Source organism: Protomyctophum parallelum (assembly GCF_964188405.1).
Source record: "Protomyctophum parallelum genome assembly, chromosome: 1".
NCBI lineage: Eukaryota > Metazoa > Chordata > Actinopteri > Myctophiformes > Myctophidae > Protomyctophum > Protomyctophum parallelum.
This window is the reverse complement of record NC_139697.1, coordinates 25,863,505-25,884,453: the sequence shown is the minus strand read 5'-3', so window position 1 is coordinate 25,884,453 and position 20,949 is coordinate 25,863,505. Positions and strand designations below refer to the sequence as shown.

The window sequence follows — 20,949 nt, the reverse complement described above, 5'->3', positions numbered from 1 at the left end:
AAACGTCTGAGTCTATATCCCTGTCCTTTGCCGTTTATCTGGGACGCTTAGTGCATGAGCAATGGGGTCTCAGTTCTTCAACGCCTACTGTTGTGGTCCGGCGGTCTGATTGATCGCCCCGGCTAAGCGCCCTGGCCCTATAAATCAGTACCTCACCCCTCTCAGCACGTTAATCATGTCTCCCGACAAAGACAAACAGACAATTAAAGAAACATGGGTAGATCTTTAAAAGAATATACGCCATAAGTCTCCCCACGCACGGGCAGTTTATTAGGCACGCGGGCAGGCTCTTTTTAAGCCACCATTAACCCTGAGATTAGCCAGGGGTAGAGGTGTGAGAGCTCCCTTTTTGGAGGTTTATGTTGAGGAGCTGAAGAACAAAGAAAGGTAGGCATAGGCACACACAGCTGCATTGGCTATTTGGCTTGCATTTGTTCCATTGCATCTGCAATGTTAAGCATGTGATTCAATCACTTAAAACCCTACATATTATGCTCAGTTGACCGAGGTGAGCTTCTTGTATCAGCTGTTTTTGCCATAATATGTTCGCCCCAGAATGATAGTGCTATAGGGTTCATGACTTGACTATAGTAATCCAGGCGAGAATCCCCACGTATACGTGAACCGTTACAAAATGAATATAATATACCGTAATTTCCGGACTATAAGCCGCGGCTTTTTACCCATGATTTGAACCCTGCGGCTTATACAACGGTGCGGCTAATCTATGGATTTTTACAGCTAACGCAGAGCCATCTCAGGCTCTGAGCTAACGTAGCTGCGGTTTATAGTCCGGTGCGGCTTATAGTCCGGTGCGGCTTGTATATGGGATTTTCCCTAAATTTGGCTGGTGCGGCTTATATTCAGGTGTGGCTTATAGTCCGGAAATTACGGTAAATAGCGGCGGTGGAAAGTAACTACAGTAAGTCCAAGCTTGACGAAAATACTTTTGTACTTTTACTCAAGTCACTTTTGAATGGAGGACTTTTACTCGTAACAGAGTATACTTGTGTTGTGGTATTGATTATTTTACTTGTAAGTAAAACATGTCAGTACTTTTTTTTTTCTTAATACATTTTATTCAAAGAGTATGACATATGCAAGTTTCACAGAAAGAAAATACAACTCTTTGTTTTTTACATTTTCTCCCACAACTCCTTTCCTAATCCTCCCCACCCTCCCACCATCTTTCCCCACGAGGCCAGACATACAAACAACAAATAACAACAAATAATACCTGTGTATATTATACACAGGTATAAAACCAATAGGTTGAGTACATAACTAAGATACAAATAAATGGATCACATGGTATATGTTCACAGAAATAATTAATAAACAACTTAAAAGGGGGTTAAAATAAGAGATTAATAATAATACAAATATAAAACAGAGTAACATGTGAGTACTTGGTCGGCCACTGGAATACAGCATCGTCTCTGTTGTCACGTCACAGATTTACGGTCGTAAACAAGTGGGTGAAATGTGTTCACCGTAGTTTGGGGGCGGAGGCAGGAGGAAAAGGGTGAAACGTGTGTGTATGTGTTGAGGATATGCGGAAATGTAAGATAGCATAATCCACAGAAGCGTGTGCTTATCTCACGCACACACACGCCTACTCGCTGCAAGGGCTGACGTGACGATAGGTTTACTTATGATCCTAGATTACTGTTCCTATACATTTGATGTATTACCTCATGTTCACCTTTTGCTTTACTGTAAATCGCTCTGGATTATAAGAGCCTCTGCTGAATGCCTAAATAATCGTTAATTGTAATTGTTGGACTTTAATCGTGTGATATAAGGCCTATAATTCTATGCACTGTGTAGAAAGGTGTGTGCATGAGGAGAGCAGTGCGATCCCACAGATCCAAGCAAAGTATGCTCGAGTAATGTCGTTCCCGGCGGGTGAAAAGCCCTTTATACTAAATTGTTCAGCGGTGTTTCTGCCCGGAAACAGCTGATCTACAGATCTACAGCTGTATATAGCCGATCTACAGCTGTAGATCTGTAGATCGGCTGTTTCATGGCACAGTGGCCCAGGAGTATAAATCAGGCACTGAGACTGAGGATGGGCGAGAGCCCGAAACGTCACAGCAGCACTCGGGTGTAAAAAAAAAAATATTTTTTTAAATAATTGCAACCGGAGCCCACAGTGTGCGAGCGTTCTCTTTTAGTCTTCATGTTATATTAGATTTTCTTTTCGCTGAGCACCTGTCCAGCTTTGGGTGTGCATGTGCATGTCTTTCAGCATTGGTTCTGCCCTGCTTGTGATTCCAGTGCAGTGGGGGTCTTATCTCATTTTGGGCGGGAACCCCTTTTGGTATTAGCATTATGTTATGTTTTAGCTATTGAAAAATAGCAGATCTACAAGCTTGTAGGTCTGCTATTTTTGAAAAATCGAAGAACGACTGACATAGAAACATAGCTTTTTCAGAAAACTGTCAGGATGTAGAAGACATTTTTAGAATCTGATCTCAGGTCAAAATGGGTTAAGTTGACGTCACGTGCGGGGATTGGAGGGCGTCGTTCAAAGCCAAGATATGAAAGAGCCAAAGGGCTCATGCAGCACCATATGAAGAAACCCCATCATGGAATTAACTCGTTTGTGAATATGTATGAGTTCACTATCGTTTCCCGCTAAAGGCCAAGAGTGGAACAGCCTTTGAGTCGCCATATTGTCACGTGCAGGGGTTTGCCAGTTTTGATTCATTACAGCTACTCTAAAAACAAACAGCTTGGGCTTCCATTGAAAAGGAATGCTATCCTGTATCTTTATAGCTGCCATTGTAAATGCAACATCTATTCAAATCTGTGTGTTTATGTAAATGTCCTGTTGTAATAACCTTATGTTTTACAAGTGCCTCTTTCCCCCTTCGTGTTTTTGGCAGGTTTTAAGTAACGCATCTATGCCTTTCATCTGTAATTATAGAGAGGGGGCGGGGGTAACCTTTTTTTGGGGGGGAGGGGTCAAATTAACCTTTTGAAATGGAGGCACCGCGTTTCTGCGGTCTTGATCTAAATCGCAAATTGGTCCTCTCAGGATCTGCATGAGAAAAGCAAGACTCTGGGATCACGTGGCGATGGCCTTCTGCCCACAGGTCTGCAGTGCTGATGAAAGCACAGCCACCTTTTGATGTTATGACAAGGAGTGAAGAGGGCTTCACACTGCGTCCCCTCTTCATCTCATTTCTCACGTGTGTGTGTGCGTGCGTGCACACGTGGTAGTGGGATGAAACCTGGTGTACAATGTCCTGCTAGCTGTCTACTTTGTTGTACCGTCATTTCCAAAAACAGACAATCTACATCGCGTCATGATGCCTTGTGACTTTTGTTAGTTTGGAGGGGAGAAAAATGGCATGCCCACATATAGGGACACCATGCAGGCTCACCAGGTTGAAAATGGTTATATAGTAGCCAGCCGGGCACCTATAGGGGTATGCCCATAGAGTATATATGAATAGAGAAGACACCCGAGTTCTCCTCCTATATCCACTTGCATTAAGTTGCTCAAAAGCGCATGAGGCGATTTCACTCCTCCTTCCTGGTAGGAACAGAGTGCATTCTGGGATGGATTTGCCTCAAACACATGAACGCACTGCCGTTGACTATCATTGTGCCGTTTGTGCGCGTTCACGTATGAAACATTCGTTCACGTGTCATGGCCTCAAACACATGAACGTGCGCAATGATAGTCAACGGACCAGCGCTGGCTCGAGCTGCAATGACAAATTCGGCCACTATGTCCATTCCGCCTCAGGGTTTCCTCTGGGTGCCTTCTCTATTCATATATATACTCTAAGGGTATGCCAGGGTGAAGGTGATATACGCCCAATAATCAGACAGGTTACTCCGTTACTGTATATCAACCACGGACGTGGCTCAGGGGTAGAGTGACCGGATGGCAACCGCAAGTTCCCAGTTCAAATCCGAGCTCCCCCAGTGTCGAAGTGTCCTTGAGCAAGACTCTGAACCCCTAATTGATCCCGATGTGCAGGTTGGTGCCTTGCATGGTTTCCACCAGCATCTGTGTGTGAATGGGTGAATGTAATGCGCCTTGGATAAAGGCGCCATATAAATGCACCATTTACCATTTACAGTACTTATGCCCTATATATGTTGTACAAATTGCAGGGAGGGATCTACAGGCATGCAATGCATCACGTTGGTTGTGACCTTGTAGATGGACTATTTTCACACATTTTGGACATTATAATGACATGCCCGATGTGGGGACGGCAGGTTGAAAGTAGTAAAGTGTCAATCAACAAAATTGTCCCAAATGTGTAGTGTAATTCCACTAATGGAGTCTTGTTAAGATAGGTGGCGTGTTATTGGCACAGAGTGCATTTCACACGCTCATCCATAATTAACGTGACAGCGGGACGAGGCAGAAGAAAATATATTTGACTTGGCAAATTGCACTAATATGTTGGGTGTCTGACAAGCGCATATTACATAAACAAGCAGTGAGTAACAGTTGGATCTTACATTTCCTAGCTATCTTTCACAACGGGTTGTGAGCTTTGTAGATCAGCTGTCTTCGTGCCAGTTTTCACTTGTAGGCCTAATGACAGGCCCAACATAGGGATTGATTATTAATTGGTAGCTGAAAACACGTCAAATGGGATGACACATGGTGGTCCATTAAACATTCAACACTCAAATATCTTCACAAACCAATGGTGGTTGTGAATGCACGTGCAATACACGCACAAACAAACTTGGAACAAGCACATACCTCGTGTGTTTTGAAGAAAATGCTAATTGTTAGAAAATCTAGTTAGGTGGACATATTCCACTAACTATACATTTCCGCCATTTTACTTTTATGATCTACAGTTCACAAACCATAAAGGGGGGCTGGCATAAGTGAGTGAGTATACGCTGACCTCAAGGTCGAAGCCTCTTGAAATGCATGTGTTATCTTATTCATTATAATAATATTATATATATTATATAGCGCATATTCTAAATTGATGTTTCTTGTGCAAAGGGTTCTTGTATTTGTCTCACTGCAATACAGTATGTCAGTGGGTTTCAGGAGATCCCCTGCAAAAGCACTTAATATGGCATTACAAACATTTTAACCACTGTATCCATTTATATGTTAACCATCCAAAAATAGCATATGTACAAGCTCACAGCACGGCCTGAAGAGCTAGCACATCTGCTATTTAAAAAAAAGAGGAAATAATAAATAATAATAATTTAAACATTTGTAATAATTCCACAGCACACGCCAGTGTCACCTGCTGCTGGACGTCTTCAACTCCACGGAGCACGAGCTGACCGTCAGTGCCAAGAACAACCAGGACCTTGTGCTCCACGCCAGCGAGTGCCAGAGGTGAGTGCACTCAACCGGTAGATCTGGTCACACTTCGCCCCTGCCTGGTTCACTCCCTCGTCAAGGTTATACACCTATAGCCAGGGTCCCTTCCAACAGTTTGCTTTGATAACACACTGCAGCACAGAGATATATAAAAAATAAAAAATAATTAAACACTCAACATAAGATAATGATATTAAATGCTACTTTGTGTGTCGGTGAAACCAGTTTTCTCTTGCAAAACAAACAAACAGTGGGGACACATTGTGACAAGCAAAGTTAGCACAGGCAGAACCGCCGAACAGGGACTGAAACAGAAACGCGACTAAAGATCAAGATGTCCTAACAAAAAAAAACTAAGTGAGTCTACTAGGTACTTCTGTGGCCCAGCAGTGTGAACAAGGCATCTGGTACTGATCGGGCCAGAGGCACGCACGCATGCACGCACCCACGCGTGCACACACACACACGCGTGCACACACACAAACGTGCACACACACAGACCGACCCTCTTATAGATGGCTAGACGCCTGTTGAGCCACGTCGTAAAGAGTCCCTTCTGTCACCGTTACATATTAGTGGACCAGATGGCATATTTCAGCAGCATAAGGGGCCTGACAGCATCTACAGCCTCTGAATATGAGACCAAGTATTATATTTATTAAAGGAAATAAACATGCAATAAAACGCGATGTGTGTGTGAAGGGAGACATGTTTGGAAGACTGTTGGAGGGTACTAACAACAACACTCGGCTGGGAGCCGCCGCTGTCCTTACTCTGTCCCGAATACATGTGAGCTTTTGTAGATCGGCTTTTAGCGGTGCGCAAAACGACAGCACGACCATATCCCTGCATCATTTGTCCTCTCCGTTACCTTTTCCCTATATCTATCCATCCTCCCACACTTCTTCTTCCTCCCTCGCTCTCTCTCTCTCTCTCTCTCTCTCTCTCTCTCTCTCTCTCTCTCTCTCTCTCTCTCTCTCTCTCTCTCTCTCTCTCTCTCTCTCTCTCTCCTCTCTCTACCACATGCCGCCCGCTATTCCTCAGGAATGTAGCAAATGATTCCTGTCAGCGCCGTCTCAACGGTGCATCCTCCTCCTCGTCGCCACGCCAGTGAGTGGGGGGGTGTGGTGACTCACAGGCCTCCCTCGCTCCACGGGAGAGGAATGTTATTATGTGGGAGAAATAACGGGGTTGGATATGAGGCTGCTTTTCAGACGGAGCTCAATGCAGAATGCTGCTCGGCTCGCCAACATTTCCAAATAATCCTTCTGCTGCGGGAAAGTGTTGTGATCACCAAGCTTTGGGCATTTTTTTTTTTTTACGTCCCGTGTCCTGACAATGAAAGATGAAAAGAGAGAGCGAGACCTAAACGTCTGAAAAGTAACTGCTTTCTTTCTTTGCTGAAAATTTTCACCCGTTGGAACCTTTTTCTACTTTTTCTGGCAATGTTGCTTTGTATTGGCTCATGTCTGCTGTGTTATGAGCCGCCATTGATTTAACGTTTATGAATATAAATGAGTTGACTGGTGCGGAACAGATGTCGGCTGTCGGTTTCAGGACGCAACACAAAGTGGCATTTAGGAGGTGGAAGGTGTCTGCGCCAGTACTGCGTCTCCATGTTTATGCCAGGGATCTGTGCTGGTCCGTTGAGGTCTGCGTAGACCAGTTGGTTCTCAGACCTTTTTTTGCCAAAGACCCACACATGGCCGCGGACCCCCATCTGAAAAGGTTTTGTGCCAGAGACCCCCTAGAATAGAATATATTCGTAAATGGAAACAAATAAAAATATAATCATAAAAATGTAATAATAAAAAACAATAATACAAAAGCAAATATAATAATAAAAATGTAATAATAAAAAACAATAATACAAAAGCAGATTACAAGCTCGCAGCACGGCACAAAGTGTAGATCTGCCTTTGTTATAGCCAACATATAAATGGAGAAAGTTGTGTAGGCTACTAAAGACAATACAGCTTAGTTCACTGCTAGTGTGACATGTCCATGGACCAACTAGGGGTCAAAAAGATACCAGGTCTGTTAGGGACACCCTCGGAAATGAGATACTGCATCCCAAGGGCATCCACATTTCAAGGACCACCAGTTTGATATGCAGTTATTTTTGAGTGGTGCAACCACTCCTATAGACAGCTATGTGTGTCTCTGGCTGGCTGGCTGGCTGTGTCCGTCCCTGGCTGGCTGGCTGGCTGGGTCTGTCCGAGCACGAAAATTGCGCTTGGTTTGTTTGCACAACCAAGTGTCACTGTTGCGCAGCCTAACACACATATTAACTGTATATATGATGATTTGGTTACAGTACAGTGACAGTACAGTACAGTAGAGGGTCTCACATGGGGACCCCCACACGGTAACACGGTCCTTGATGGGGGCTCCAGGGGGTCCCCTGCAGCTAAATGTGTTATAGCATCAACATAATTTTAGCCCTATTTATACGAATGATATTTGAAAATAGTACAAAAGCAGTTTTGAATCTGAGAACAGTTGTGCTGGTGTTTGACATGCCAATGTTGGAGGAGAACCACTGTAGAACATCCAGACCACTGGCTAGGGGGTTTCACCACATCACACTAAGTTACAGTGTAGATGGCTTTACTGTATGCATATACTGTACAATGCATAGCCATTTAAGCTGTAACTAGGTTTGTAAGTTTGAACTTAATGTGAGGTGGTGCAACTGGCTCCAGGACACCGACCAAGTAAGGAGTTTTTCTTTTTTTTTTAGATGACAGTGTGTGATGAGGAATGCGAACCGCGGTGAGTTTAACGTTTCGGGCAGAAATGTCCTTTGAGGTGAGAAGCATTGTTTAATTAAAAATGTGCACACGAGCCAGTGCACCGCCGTCTCCGACTTTCACTGCTGCTGTTATAGAGCCACGAAGCAGGGAAACAACAGGCCTATCTAAACTCTGCACACTCCCGTCACTGACTCACAGAAACCATGTATGTCCATATTTCTAGCGTGCGTGCGTGCGTCCGTGCGTTTTTTTTATTAAGTTATGTCCCACTTATTTGTGCGAAAGCAGCAAAAGTGTCGCAAGCTTGTACAGTAGATTGACAAATTTTATTTTTATTTATTTTACATTTTAAAGTGGTTAAGTTTGTCTGTGGGTTTTATATATTGAACCATTGACAAGTGTTAACACCCCAAACGCCCGGGGTTTATTTAATCCATTAAATCATAGCGCCCAGCGATTTATAGCAGCGTTTACCGACGGACCGGTTCATCCTGTGCGCTCAGGGTGTTAAACTGCAGCTTGTGACTAAAATATTAGCTCCAGAGGAGCATGGGATTTTTACACCATTTCTCGAAAAGCAACGTACAAGTTTTCCACACGACAGTGTACGACTTGCTACTTTAAAATATAAACGGTAATCGTTTGCATTTTCCGTTTGACTGGCTGTGTTATTCTGTATGTGCGTGGTGACACGGTGATGCTCTTCTATGTGGTGAAATGAGATAAAAACCCGTCCAAATGTTGAATGAGGCTGTGTCGTAAAATAAAAATAAAAAAAAGAAGTCATAATTGTCACAGAGGAAAGCTGTGTGTTTGGGCAGGGCCATCTGTCACTGTTATGAAGAGCCAAGGTTCCCATAACTCCTCTCACATTGAAAGTTTTTATCATGTCACCCCTAGGCTATAACAAACTTAACTAACTTTAAAGCTGTGATTCGTGTGTGTGTGTGTGATATAAAAGCGATGCATGGCAAGTTGGCAACTTCATGTACTCTTGATGTACTTAAAATCGGTAAAAGAAACGTGCATATTATTTTGAAAATATTCCTTAAAAAAAAAAGAGAAATGAAGTTGGGAACTTCTCCTTTGGTCCACCCATCCCTAAGACATGTGTCACTGGTCATTCCCTGCAGAAAAAGCAGCTGTTTTTGACTGCTCCAATCCTGCAGAGACACCATTGATCATATCACCAGATGAGATGAGGATACTAATTCTTCCAAGCGATTGGTTGTTTTGATGACATGTTTCTACAGATGGTCAATATGCAAACGTATTTTGCATATTGATGCAGCCTCACTGACTCACTGATGCTCCGTTGAGACGTTCACGTTATGTTCACACTATATACTTACTGTAGTTGCCTGCCAGCAACACGTGCCGGATTTATTTTTTTCCTATTTTTCACAACACGTTCTGAGCTTGTAGATAGTCTGAGACTATCTCAGAACGTATTATCTAGTGTTTCTGTAGCTAGTGAGGCAGCTTGATGTACAAATACCCCCCTGGACGTGATGCTAGTCATGTGTCAAAGGGACTTATACCCGCAATCCAACCCTCGATGCTGGGTGACAAGCAGGGAGGCATTAAGGCTCATTCATAGTCTGGATTTTCGGCGGTGAGGTGACCACCGCTCCGGTGGTGAGGTGACCACCGGAGCTGTAATAACGTTGAGCGGTGGTGAGTAAAAACGGAGAGAAGGGCTGGAGCGGTGGCGGTGGTTTGCTCTTCACCGCGGCTTGTGACATCATGTTGTAGTTCGGGGGTCACCCCACCACCGGAAATCCAGACTATGAATAACGCTTTATGGGTCCCGTTTTTAGAATCTTTGGTATGATCCGGCCCAGGGATCGAACCCCTGACCTCCCAGTCGCAGGGCGGACACTCCAGCCACAAGGCCACACTACAGTGGTGTCACGCAACAATAGCCGATCTACAGTATAAGCTCAACGATGCATCTGCTATTTTTGAAACTTTGAACTTGAGTCCTGAAAAGTATCGGTTGTTTGGGCATAATGAGGTTTCCACCCGATAGTGACGATACATTAGGCATTCATAACACACACACACACACACACACACACACCCCGATGAGTGAGAATGAGTTGCATTCTGCATGCGTAAAGAGGGCCGCACATTTAACCATTTAAGACCTGCAAAATGTCTTCTAAAACAGTTTTCTGAACAGATCAGTGGTGTGCTCTTAAATGTTTTCGCTGCACGTGAAAGAATATATATTCAAAGATCTTTCACACATTTTCATGATTTCTAAAAGAAATAGCAGATCTACAAGCTCATATTGTGGTGCTCGGCGCCACGCTATGAGATGGTCGATCTGCTATTTGTCAACAGCTTAGTTGTATAAAACAATGGTTTAAAGTGGATAAACGCTACGGCGACACAGATGCGGTCCAGGTCTTCATGGCTTAACCCTCCGTCTGCCGAAGCCGTAATACTTCCCCCAGCTTGTCCTTCGTCTGAAGTTCAGATGGCGATGACTGTCATCTCATATTCCTCACACATGCTGTGATGAATGAGGGTGTCAGGTGCACCGAGATGTATTCCGGAGCCTTCAGCCCGGGATTTCTGAAGGCGAGGCTCAGTCCTTAGAACGCACTATAAATGATTCTGTCAATCAGCCGCACGCTGCTTTTCCACAACAAACCATGTTTAATTGATTTGTATAGAGGCACTTTTGAGCCGCTCCAGACGGGCGCGTGCAACACACACACACACACACACATGCACGCGCGCACATGCACGCACACACGCACACAAGCAATCCCTCGCAATCGATCATGCGCCCACACACGAGCACAGACAGCAGAGTGAAAGCGACATCAAGAAGATAATTATATGTAGTAAAGACACATTTCAGTGAATACTGTTACAACTTAGGTGTGTGTGTGTGTGTGTGTGTGTGTGTGTGTGTGTGTGTGTGTGTGTGTGTGTGTGTGTGTGTGTGTGTGTGTGTGTGTGTGTGTGTGTGTGTGTGTGTGTGTGTGTGTGTGTGTGTGTGTGTGTGCGCGCGCGCGCTCCCCCCTACCTGTGGATTTAGGGATAAGTGGGAGAGGAACACAGAACTGCTTTCATCTGCTCATCAGTAGTGTGCGAGTTGAGTTCAACACTTCACAAAGAGCCATGCTGCTCAAAGTTCAAGTTCACTTCACTCACATTAAAATTTTGAGTTCTGAACTAAGTTCACAGTTTTGTCCGGCAAATAAGCCGCTCTGAGCTATTATTTTTCAATTGAACCTCCTCCCACTCATCCATCCATCCCAAGACTCAGTGACCGCCAGTGGTCACTTCCCAAACTAAATTAAAGGCCCTAAACTCAAAACAACAACGTTGTGCAGCAATTGACATTTTGTATGTGGTTAGTGTCTGCCCTGAGAATGAGAGGTCGAGGGTTCAATCCCCGGCCGAGTCATGCCAACAAAGGGCGAGGTTGTGTGCATCGCATCCGGCTGGGTGACGGCAGACTGCTGGGCGAGCGCTGGCACTTTGACTGGGGGGGGGGGGGGGGGTGTCAGATCAACATATGGAATTAATTCTGTACTGGCCATATATAGAGCGTGTCTTGGGTACAGGGTTGGGATGAGGTCAGATCAATATATGGAATGACAGAACAGGTCAGCTCCATATATGGAGATGTAAGGGTGACAGTGGGGGCAGTGTCTTGAGTGTACAGGGTTTGATGAGGGCCCAGGTAGGGGCGGGCGTTAATTTTCGGGCCTGTTGAGAACTCTAGTTTTTGCCGGCTGCCTGGCGTGGCTGCACTAATAACTTTGGGGCAAGCCTGTCTAGAGTTAGAATGGACAGGTATCAGTCACCTGGGAGACATCAAAGAGGAAGGATGAATGGGGAAGGATCAACATCTGTAGATCTAGGTTTGAGGTCAGATGTAGAGTTGCTGGCCAATATTGATAACATCAGGGATCTCATATATACAGTATGGGCATGCCCATATTTGGGCTTAATATTGATGACATCAGGGATCTCATATACAGTATGGGTGGGCATGCCCATATTTGGGCTTAATATTGATAACATCAGGGATCTCATATACAGTATGGGCATGCCCATATTTGGGCTTAATATTGATAACATCAGGGATCTCATATATACAGTATAGGCATGCCCATATTTGGGCTTAATATTGATAACATCAGGGATCTCATATATACAGTATAGGCATGCCCATATTTGGGCTTAATATTGATGACATCAGGGATCTCATATACAGTATGGGTGGGCATGCCCATATCTGGGCTTAATATTGATGACATCAGGGATCTCATATACAGTATGGGCATGCCCATATTTGGGCTTAATATTGATAACATCAGGGATCTCATATATACAGTATAGGCATGCCCATATTTGGGCTTAATATTGATGACATCAGGGATCTCATATACAGTATGGGTGGGCATGCCCATATTTGGGCTTAATATTGATGACATCAGGGATCTCATATACAGTATGGGCATGCCCATATTTGGGCTTAATATTGATGACATCAGGGATCTCCATCCCTGATGATATCACGTGATGTCACAAGGCATGACCTATATGGCGGCGTCTGATGGGTCACGGACGGATGGACTGACTGACTGACGGGAAATGCTCGTTTTCATAGTAAATGCGACCCGCGGTCACGATTAACACTAACAGTGCAAAGTTGGAGATGCATTATGAGTTTTTTTCTTCACCCCCTCTGGCTGGTTCAATTGTCTTGTGTGTTTACTGGGTCCGCCTGGCATAACAATATTCTCAGGCTAAATGACATTCACAGCATGGTGTTTCAATGGATTTCACACGGGGGGGTCCGTATCGTAAAGAGACATTTGCAGAAATCATAATAATATGCTTGGAAGGGGGTAGCTTATCAAAAAGCAAATAATGTAGATCAGAATGGCATATGCCAATTGAAAAACAAAAGTAGCAATCTTGTTGTCACGCTATTCCTCGTAAAGAAAGATTAAAATATATACGTTCATTCCATCACCATGCTTTCATTATGCACATTGGTCTGTGTCTGTCTGAAATTACTAATAATTGGTAGAACAATCATTATTTCTTTGCAAAGTATTCTTTCGCACACAATTGATCAGCCTTTGGGCAGCTCTATACCAGAATAATTCAAATCATCTCTTATTTCACTCTGCTAAATTATGAATGGAAATAAAAAGAGAATTATGTGTTCTGCCCCGCTGAAACCATTTGGGAGTCGTATGTATTGAATCGAGAATGTTACTCATACCAACATGTCTGCGAGACTGTGCAGCAACAGCAATATATACAAAATGATGCACAAGATAATACAGGGTTTTTAGAAAGGCAATGTGGTAAGATTCCGGTGAGCGCCCCGTGTCCGAAACGGTTGAGAAATGACAGAGTTACCGTGTGGGGCTCCCTCTACTGTACCCTCTGCTGTGCTGTGCTGTACTGTACTGTACTGTACTGTACTGGCACAACCGAAATCACCGTATATACAGTTAATATGTGCGTGTGTGTTTGTGTGTGTATTAGGTTGCGCACAGGTGGTGAAAAACAACCATGCTGTTTTCGTGCACAGACGCACCCACCCAGCCACCCAGCCACCCACACACATAGCTCTGTAAGGGACCACTCAAAAAGCCTTAGCAGCTGTGGGAAGTTGAATGATGGGGAATGTAAATTTTGCATAGATTCACAGAACATGTGCATTAAGGTATGTACTGTTTATGACGTATCTATGCATCTATAGAGAAAGTACTGTATGTACAGTACATATGCTGTACATTTTGTTCTATACGTGCATTCTATCTATGCAGTGTTCAGTCTTTGTGAAGTCATGCAGTTCATGTGACTGAGTTCAATCCCCTCGGCGGTGAAAGGAGGGCGCAAGACGTTCTCAGCTTGTTTCCTCTGAAATGTTCACCCCAGAATAGAAAGGCTATAGGGTCTTCTAGTGGTTAGTCATGACTCAACCCTCCATGGCTGTGCGTCTAGCAGACTCTCGGTAGTATCTGATACTCTGATCTGTAGCTGGCTCTCTATATGAAACCCTGAGGGGCTGCCGTCTACACGCCATGCAGCTGGATAAATACAACCAGCCAGACCTTTTCTTTGCAGGTTTCTTTGTGTCATTATTTTCACAAAAACTCCACAACTCTTTCATGAATACAAAATACACTCTTTCTCTCTTGAGGCCTAGCTGGTTTTGTTCTTTTTTTTCCCTTTCTGCTGGAGTGGCCATGCTGCACCATGCCTATACAATATTAAATTAATATAAAAAAATGCGTCGTTGTATGGCTATTCAGACAAACGGCAAAGAATGACAGCCACAAGGTGTAGATGTGTATTCATTCATACACAATGTATGAACACATACTTTTTCTTCTTATGTCTGAAGCCCTAACCCCTTGATAATATCTATGCTAATGACCTGTTTCTCAACCACATTGTCATGCAGCTGCCTGGAGGTACTGTATTATTAAGGTAATTTCAGTGACCACTTTTGGTAAAAAGCCTCTAGACCCAATCCCAGTTCTGCGTCATGTACTGGAATCTGCGGACATATGCTCAAAACCAAATCACAACAATGAATAATGAGGCAACACAAGAATTCTGAGTTATAGAGTATAGAGATTTTACTCGAGCAAGGAGACAAGACTTACATGAACCAACCCCATGTATGGAAACCCCAGTCTGACTCCCAGAATGACAACCAACGACAGCTTTTATAGCTCTTCTCTTCTCCCACACGACAACCCCCAACATAGCCACAAGGCATTCACCACATGGGACAGTGACGTCATAAAACACTTGGAGTATTCTTACAATGTTTATCTCTAAACTTCCACGACATTACCCCACTTTTAAACATTTAAAAACTCATAAACACCATTTTATCAGTACATTGCAGATGCAGGCAAAAACCTGGAACACAAAATAAACACTCACTCATATCGTACGGGCAGGCGAAAAACCCCTTTTCATACAACATTATCTCGTAACGTTCTGGGAAAATTCCTACACCGGCCTATCTCATAAGAGAAAACGACCACCACATGGCTTACGACATGATAAAAACATAAAATCCACAACATAGTATACACAACAAAACACATCAGAATACACAGGTATTCAGGCACAAACATAAATCAATATACAGTGACACAATGGTTTTATAACAACAAACAAATAAGGCAACGCCAAATTAAACATACAATAACCGTTGCCGACATTGGACCCAAGAAAACATCTCAGCACCATAGTGTGTCCATTCAGAATTGTCCATCAGCCCACTTTGAGGAGCAAGCCAAGTCTTTTTAGTTCTTTCACAATGTGCAGGGCCCAGACATGTTGCGAATTTGCAGATTGGCCATTTTCAACAGAACAGCACACGTCCCGGCTTTCCAAAAGACCAGAAATTGTCACCCCACAGGTGACATTCCTGGGGCACATGACCGCACATGATCGCCGGATTCAGAGTTCAGAGTGCTAACAGCACTCTCATTTAGGACCCTCAGTGTCATAGTAGCAGACATGATCGCACATCATCACCATCATCATCATCATTCATCATCATCATCATTCATGTTGTCGTCTTCATAGGATCATATGGAGCTGGAAAAAAACATACTACAAACCAATTTTTTTAAAAGGGCCTACTCTATCTAGTCTAGAGTGTTGACGGTGGACTCAACACTTTGTAATATGACGGGAATATGATAATACTTTTAACATGGACACATATATATATACCAGTCAGCTGTTACTTTATAGACTGTTGATTCCTTACTTACAGAAGGTGTAAGTGGCACCTTGACTTATTCAGCCTGCTTTTTTACTAGCCTACCCTGCTCCTGATTTTGTCATAACAAGAGCCAGCCATGACAATATAACTACATTATAACATACAGCAGTATCAAGGAAAACTCTTCAGAACATCAAAATGTTGCATTTAATACTTACAGATCTGATTTCCACAATCCAATGATACTCTTTCCTGCAATCACAGCAATATATATACACTTTCGACGCGCATGCACAATTAGGTTAGCCATTCCATTAGTAATCATGCTACACACATGTGAGGGATCAATAAATCAATCTCATGACACAACACGCATCTGCTCGCCTCCTCCTTCTTGGACCTAATCATAAACTGAATCAAAACATAACATTTGTACAGGAAACACACATGTATTTCCATACTTTGTCTTTATTTCCGGGGCGTCCCCCGAAACAATGACTTGCCAGACATCGTGATCCACTATTATTCCCTGTTTTTATTATTTTCCCGGATATTTCCCTATGATGACACAAAACAGCTTACAGAGCATCAACCATTATTTTAAAAATGTTCACACCGGCCATATGTAGTCAGATCAACAGAGGTCCATGTACTGCTAAAACCCTTCCCTAACTTAGTTCTATCTAATCTGTGGTATACAGCCCCTTATCGGACCTTTTGAATAATCGAACAATGTATAACTCATAAATATAAGCCTAGCCTATTTTTAATAAGCCTAGCTTATTCCGGCTTGATCATATTCTGACCATGTAAACAGGTTATCCTAGTACAGTATGTTTTACATTTAACTCACACAATAGTAGTCATAATCACTATTATTTTCTTGTCCTGATGTCAGTGTCTTTCCCTTATTTATTTTACTTATTTAAATTGCATCGCTCTTACTAATGAGCATTTGCCTGTCATAGACATGCACAGAGCAAGTTCAGTCAGGGAACCTCAGTCAGCGCGCTGGCCGTTAATTGGACCACTGCAGCATCAGGCTCTCATCCACATGATTCACTCAGCCAATCACAGCTCACCCAATCTCTCATACCGGCTATTTTTAACCGAAGGTTTTGCATTCATCCTCCTTCTTGCTCGCTTACTGTTGTTGTATCAGCGTGCTGCTGTCACACAACCTGCACTCAATTCTGCTTTCGTTTTGGATCTACTGTTTAGGTACGGGGGTTTCAGAGTCCCTATGGTCGGGACTGATGCGCTTGACCTGAGTACCTAAAAAAACAGATCCAATACATCGCCAAACCATAACAGATATATTGCATTGATTATCTTACATCAATAAATATATATATTACATCCTCCTTGAGTTGTCTGACTGAACTGTATTGAAGGGTTGATGCCGAAAACACTTTCCGCTTCTGTGACACACATTACACTAATACTATTCAAATCACTTGTTATTTAACAAAACTAGGCCTCAATATACTGTACTTATCCTAATTAATTCTCTAACCGATCCAATACAATGTAGGGTTTGACTGATTTTACACTGTTCCATTTCTACAGATTCCCAACATGACCTATATGACTGCAGTAGAATCTTAACTGCCCATCTTCTTATTTGAGTGAGCGTCGTACTGCACACACATATGATCTATTTCTTATTTAGTACTGTACTATTGAACTGCACTAATTTATATTAGTATTGTAGTATCTAAACTCTGACCACCAGCTCAGTGGCCTTGTGGTTAGAGTGTCCGCCCTGAGACTGGGAGGTTAGGGTTCAATCCCCGGCCGGGACATACCAAAGACTGTAAAAATGGGACCCAATGCCTCCCTGCTTGACACTCAGCATCAATAATTGGACTGGGCAAGTTCCCGCGACACACTAGCGTCATGTCCAGGGGGTGTACTTGTACATCAGATGCCTCACGCTACAGAAACAGGAGTTAAGCTCCTGGGCCTTATGGCCTCATGGCTCAGCAAGCCTAGCTCTGAGCAGCTGATTATGCCTTGAACAAGTTGTAAAATCATTAACATTCAGGGGGGGGGTTTTACTGTCTCCACTATTAACCATGTCGGAGGAACTCAGACAAGTGCCTTGCGACAGCTGGAACCCCCCAGTTCTCTTTTAAGATAAGTTTACGTCCTGTCACTCACAGCAACCACAACCTACTGTTTTCCATAGCAGCTACAACTACACAAACGCAACTCTACTCACTCACTATCATTTTGATCCCAATGTACACCTGTCGGCTTCACCTCATCCCTCCATCACTGCAGAGAAACACAATCAGTCACAAAAATAGCTTCCTTTGCACTCAGCTGTCACAAGCAGGTTGGTTCAAGAATCGTACTCCCAGTTTTTCAGCGATTCCCAGTCCGCCAGTGTTTTCCATCTCACAATGTCAGTTCATCAATGTCCATTTAGTGACCAATGTTCAATGTTCAGCACGTTGTATCAACCCTCCTCATACTGGAAAAAAAAACAAAACCAGTAGGTTGGATTTGGTCGTGGTATCCTCTTCTCAACGGAACAGGATGAAGCTTTGTTGACAGTTGTACATTTATCTTTCCATAATATTGCAATCCTTTGCATACTAAATTTTGCAATTTTGTAGTTGTAGCTGTTATGACCTCTCCCATATTTTAACTTTTTTCTTTTCCCCTGCCCTTCAAACTAATCTCATAATACTGTCACATGCTCATTAAATGTAGTTTTTCATGTCGGCATATCTGGTTTATTCATCTCTGCATTCACTAACTAGTGATTGTGACTCTGAGAGGGCACATGCGTTCTACAACAACAAGACCCTCCCAACTGGCAGTGTTGCCAGATTTTGGAAGAGAAACAAGCAGCCATGTCTATGGAAACAAGCCCAAAAGAAGCCTGACTAGGCTATTATAATACAAGCCCAAAAGCGCTTATAATAAGCGGACATGGCAACACCCAGCTGCTCCGTCTCTGTGACAGTGGGGTTGACAGTGAGAGAGACGCTGTGAGCACTGATTTTCTTCCTATATAGACCACCAGCTGTTTCTTCCTGTTGACTATTTCAACTAACCACTACTACCCCCCCTCTGGGGTCACTGGGACAATCACCAGCTGGGAGATATGGCCGAGGCCGACACCTGGGGGCACATACCGGTGCATGTCGATTTGAACCATAGTTACTTTTGGACGAGACTGCATGTGGAACCGAGACAGTTCTTGTCTATATGCCACCAAAGATGAAGAAACTTTGACCAGCTGTAGCAGCTGAAAGCTGCTTTGAGTAGTATGCAACTGGTCTCATCTGTCACCCTGTTGCTGTAACAATACAGCACTATAGCCTAACCTTATCCTTCCATCCGCATTTCTTTAACCTCCTATTTTTACCAAGGCAAGAGGTATTTATAGTTCGGCCCACATGCTTTTATCTTAAACCTCAACCAGTTTGACATTAACAAATACCTAATTTTACAAAGGATATGAAATGTCCTAAATGTGATCATTTACAATGAGAAATATATCTCATCTACCTAGCTTGGACCTTCTAATTTCATCTTGGACCCCAAATGAAAGCCAATTCAATTTTAAACCTCCCCTGAGGCTCTCGCACATACGCTCTCAAACCGGAGCGATTTACAAGACTACCCATAACATACTCATACAACACGTCACGTATTTTCTCTTAAACTAACTTACAATATTAATCAGGGCATGGCCTGCCTGGGGAATTTAGATTACATTTTGTTTTTCTACATAAAAACAATCCTAAACTTTATGACAACTCCCCTTGCAGGGAGCCATATAGGAGGAAGAAAAATAAACTAATTCAGACATTCAACTGCTCAAATGAGGTATTTCCGTCCATCAAAATTACTTTGCCCCCACATATAAAATGTAGTTCATAGATTTAACTACGATAGGCGCACTATTTCATTCCGATTTAATTTAACTCCACAAATTACACAGTAACAATATCTAAAATAGAATATCTTATAATTCCAACACACCAAATATAATATGCCAAGAAAAAATGAAACCATACCACTCTCACACTCTCCTTCGTCTCACATCCTTACTTTCATCCATATTATGGAACTATTTCCGTATCTCCATTTTAGATCATTAAAATCTCCCATTTCCACATATTCTCTCCCTGCCATCCTGACACCTTGCCTCACTCACAGTCACACACACACAGGCAGATAGGCAAACACACTCAAACACTCAAACACCGTAGGCCTACATTCACACACTGGCTAGCCAACTTTCGTTGTTTCTTAAAACAACAGGGTACCCTAGGCAGGATCTCTTGTCCCCCTATTAGACAGCAGGCAACTTAATGAATGATTTATTGAATAGACTACTTCTTCCTAGCCATTCAACCAACCAAACACTATTCCTCCGTCTCTCATATGCACATATGAAAGGCAAAACTTCACAGTTTCCCTCTTTAGTATAGGCCATCCAAAAAAAAAATTGTGATCACAACCAACTTCATCACTATACTTTAAAACTCTGAATAAAAGCAATACCTCATTTTCTGAACATCCAAACAGACCCATATACTCACTTGCGCGACGTCGGCCCAGCCGAAAGACAGAACTTTACCCCACCGGGCCGACCCGCCAAGTACAGCACATCTCGATGGGACACCTCCAAATTGTACTGGAATCTGCGGACATATGCTCAAAACCAAATCACAACAATGAATAATGAGGCAACACAATAATTCTGAGTTATAGAGTATAGAGATTTTACTCGAGCAAGGAGACAAGACTTACATGAACCAACCCCATGTATGGAAACCCCAGTCTGACTCCCAGAATGACAACCAACGACAGCTTTTATAGCTCTTCTCTTCTCCCACACGACAACCCCCAACATAGCCACAAGGCATTCACCACATGGGACAGTGACGTCATAAAACACTTGGAGTATTCTTACAATGTTTATCTCTAAACTTCCACGACAGTCATCACCACAGCTGTGGCTCTTGCAGGCACATAACGGGGGGGGGTTCATCTTCTATATGTTATCATATTGCCTGCGGCGGCCACTTCTGCGTTGCTTTCGGAGCATCGCAGGCGTGCATTAATGACGTTAAACCACCCCCTCTCGTGTA

The 20,949-nt window shown here is 43.2% G+C and overlaps 1 protein-coding gene across 1 annotated transcript in view; it reads left to right on the top strand.

Moving 5' to 3' along the window:
• The window catches only part of trappc9 (trafficking protein particle complex subunit 9), a 350,071-nt gene that overhangs the window by 182,548 nt on the left and 146,574 nt on the right, over positions 1-20,949 (top strand). Inside the window, exon 20 of the mRNA XM_083770949.1 lies at positions 5,237-5,347. Within this exon, the coding sequence (XP_083627075.1) occupies positions 5,237-5,347 (111 nt within the window). The remainder of the gene's footprint in view (positions 1-5,236; positions 5,348-20,949) is intronic.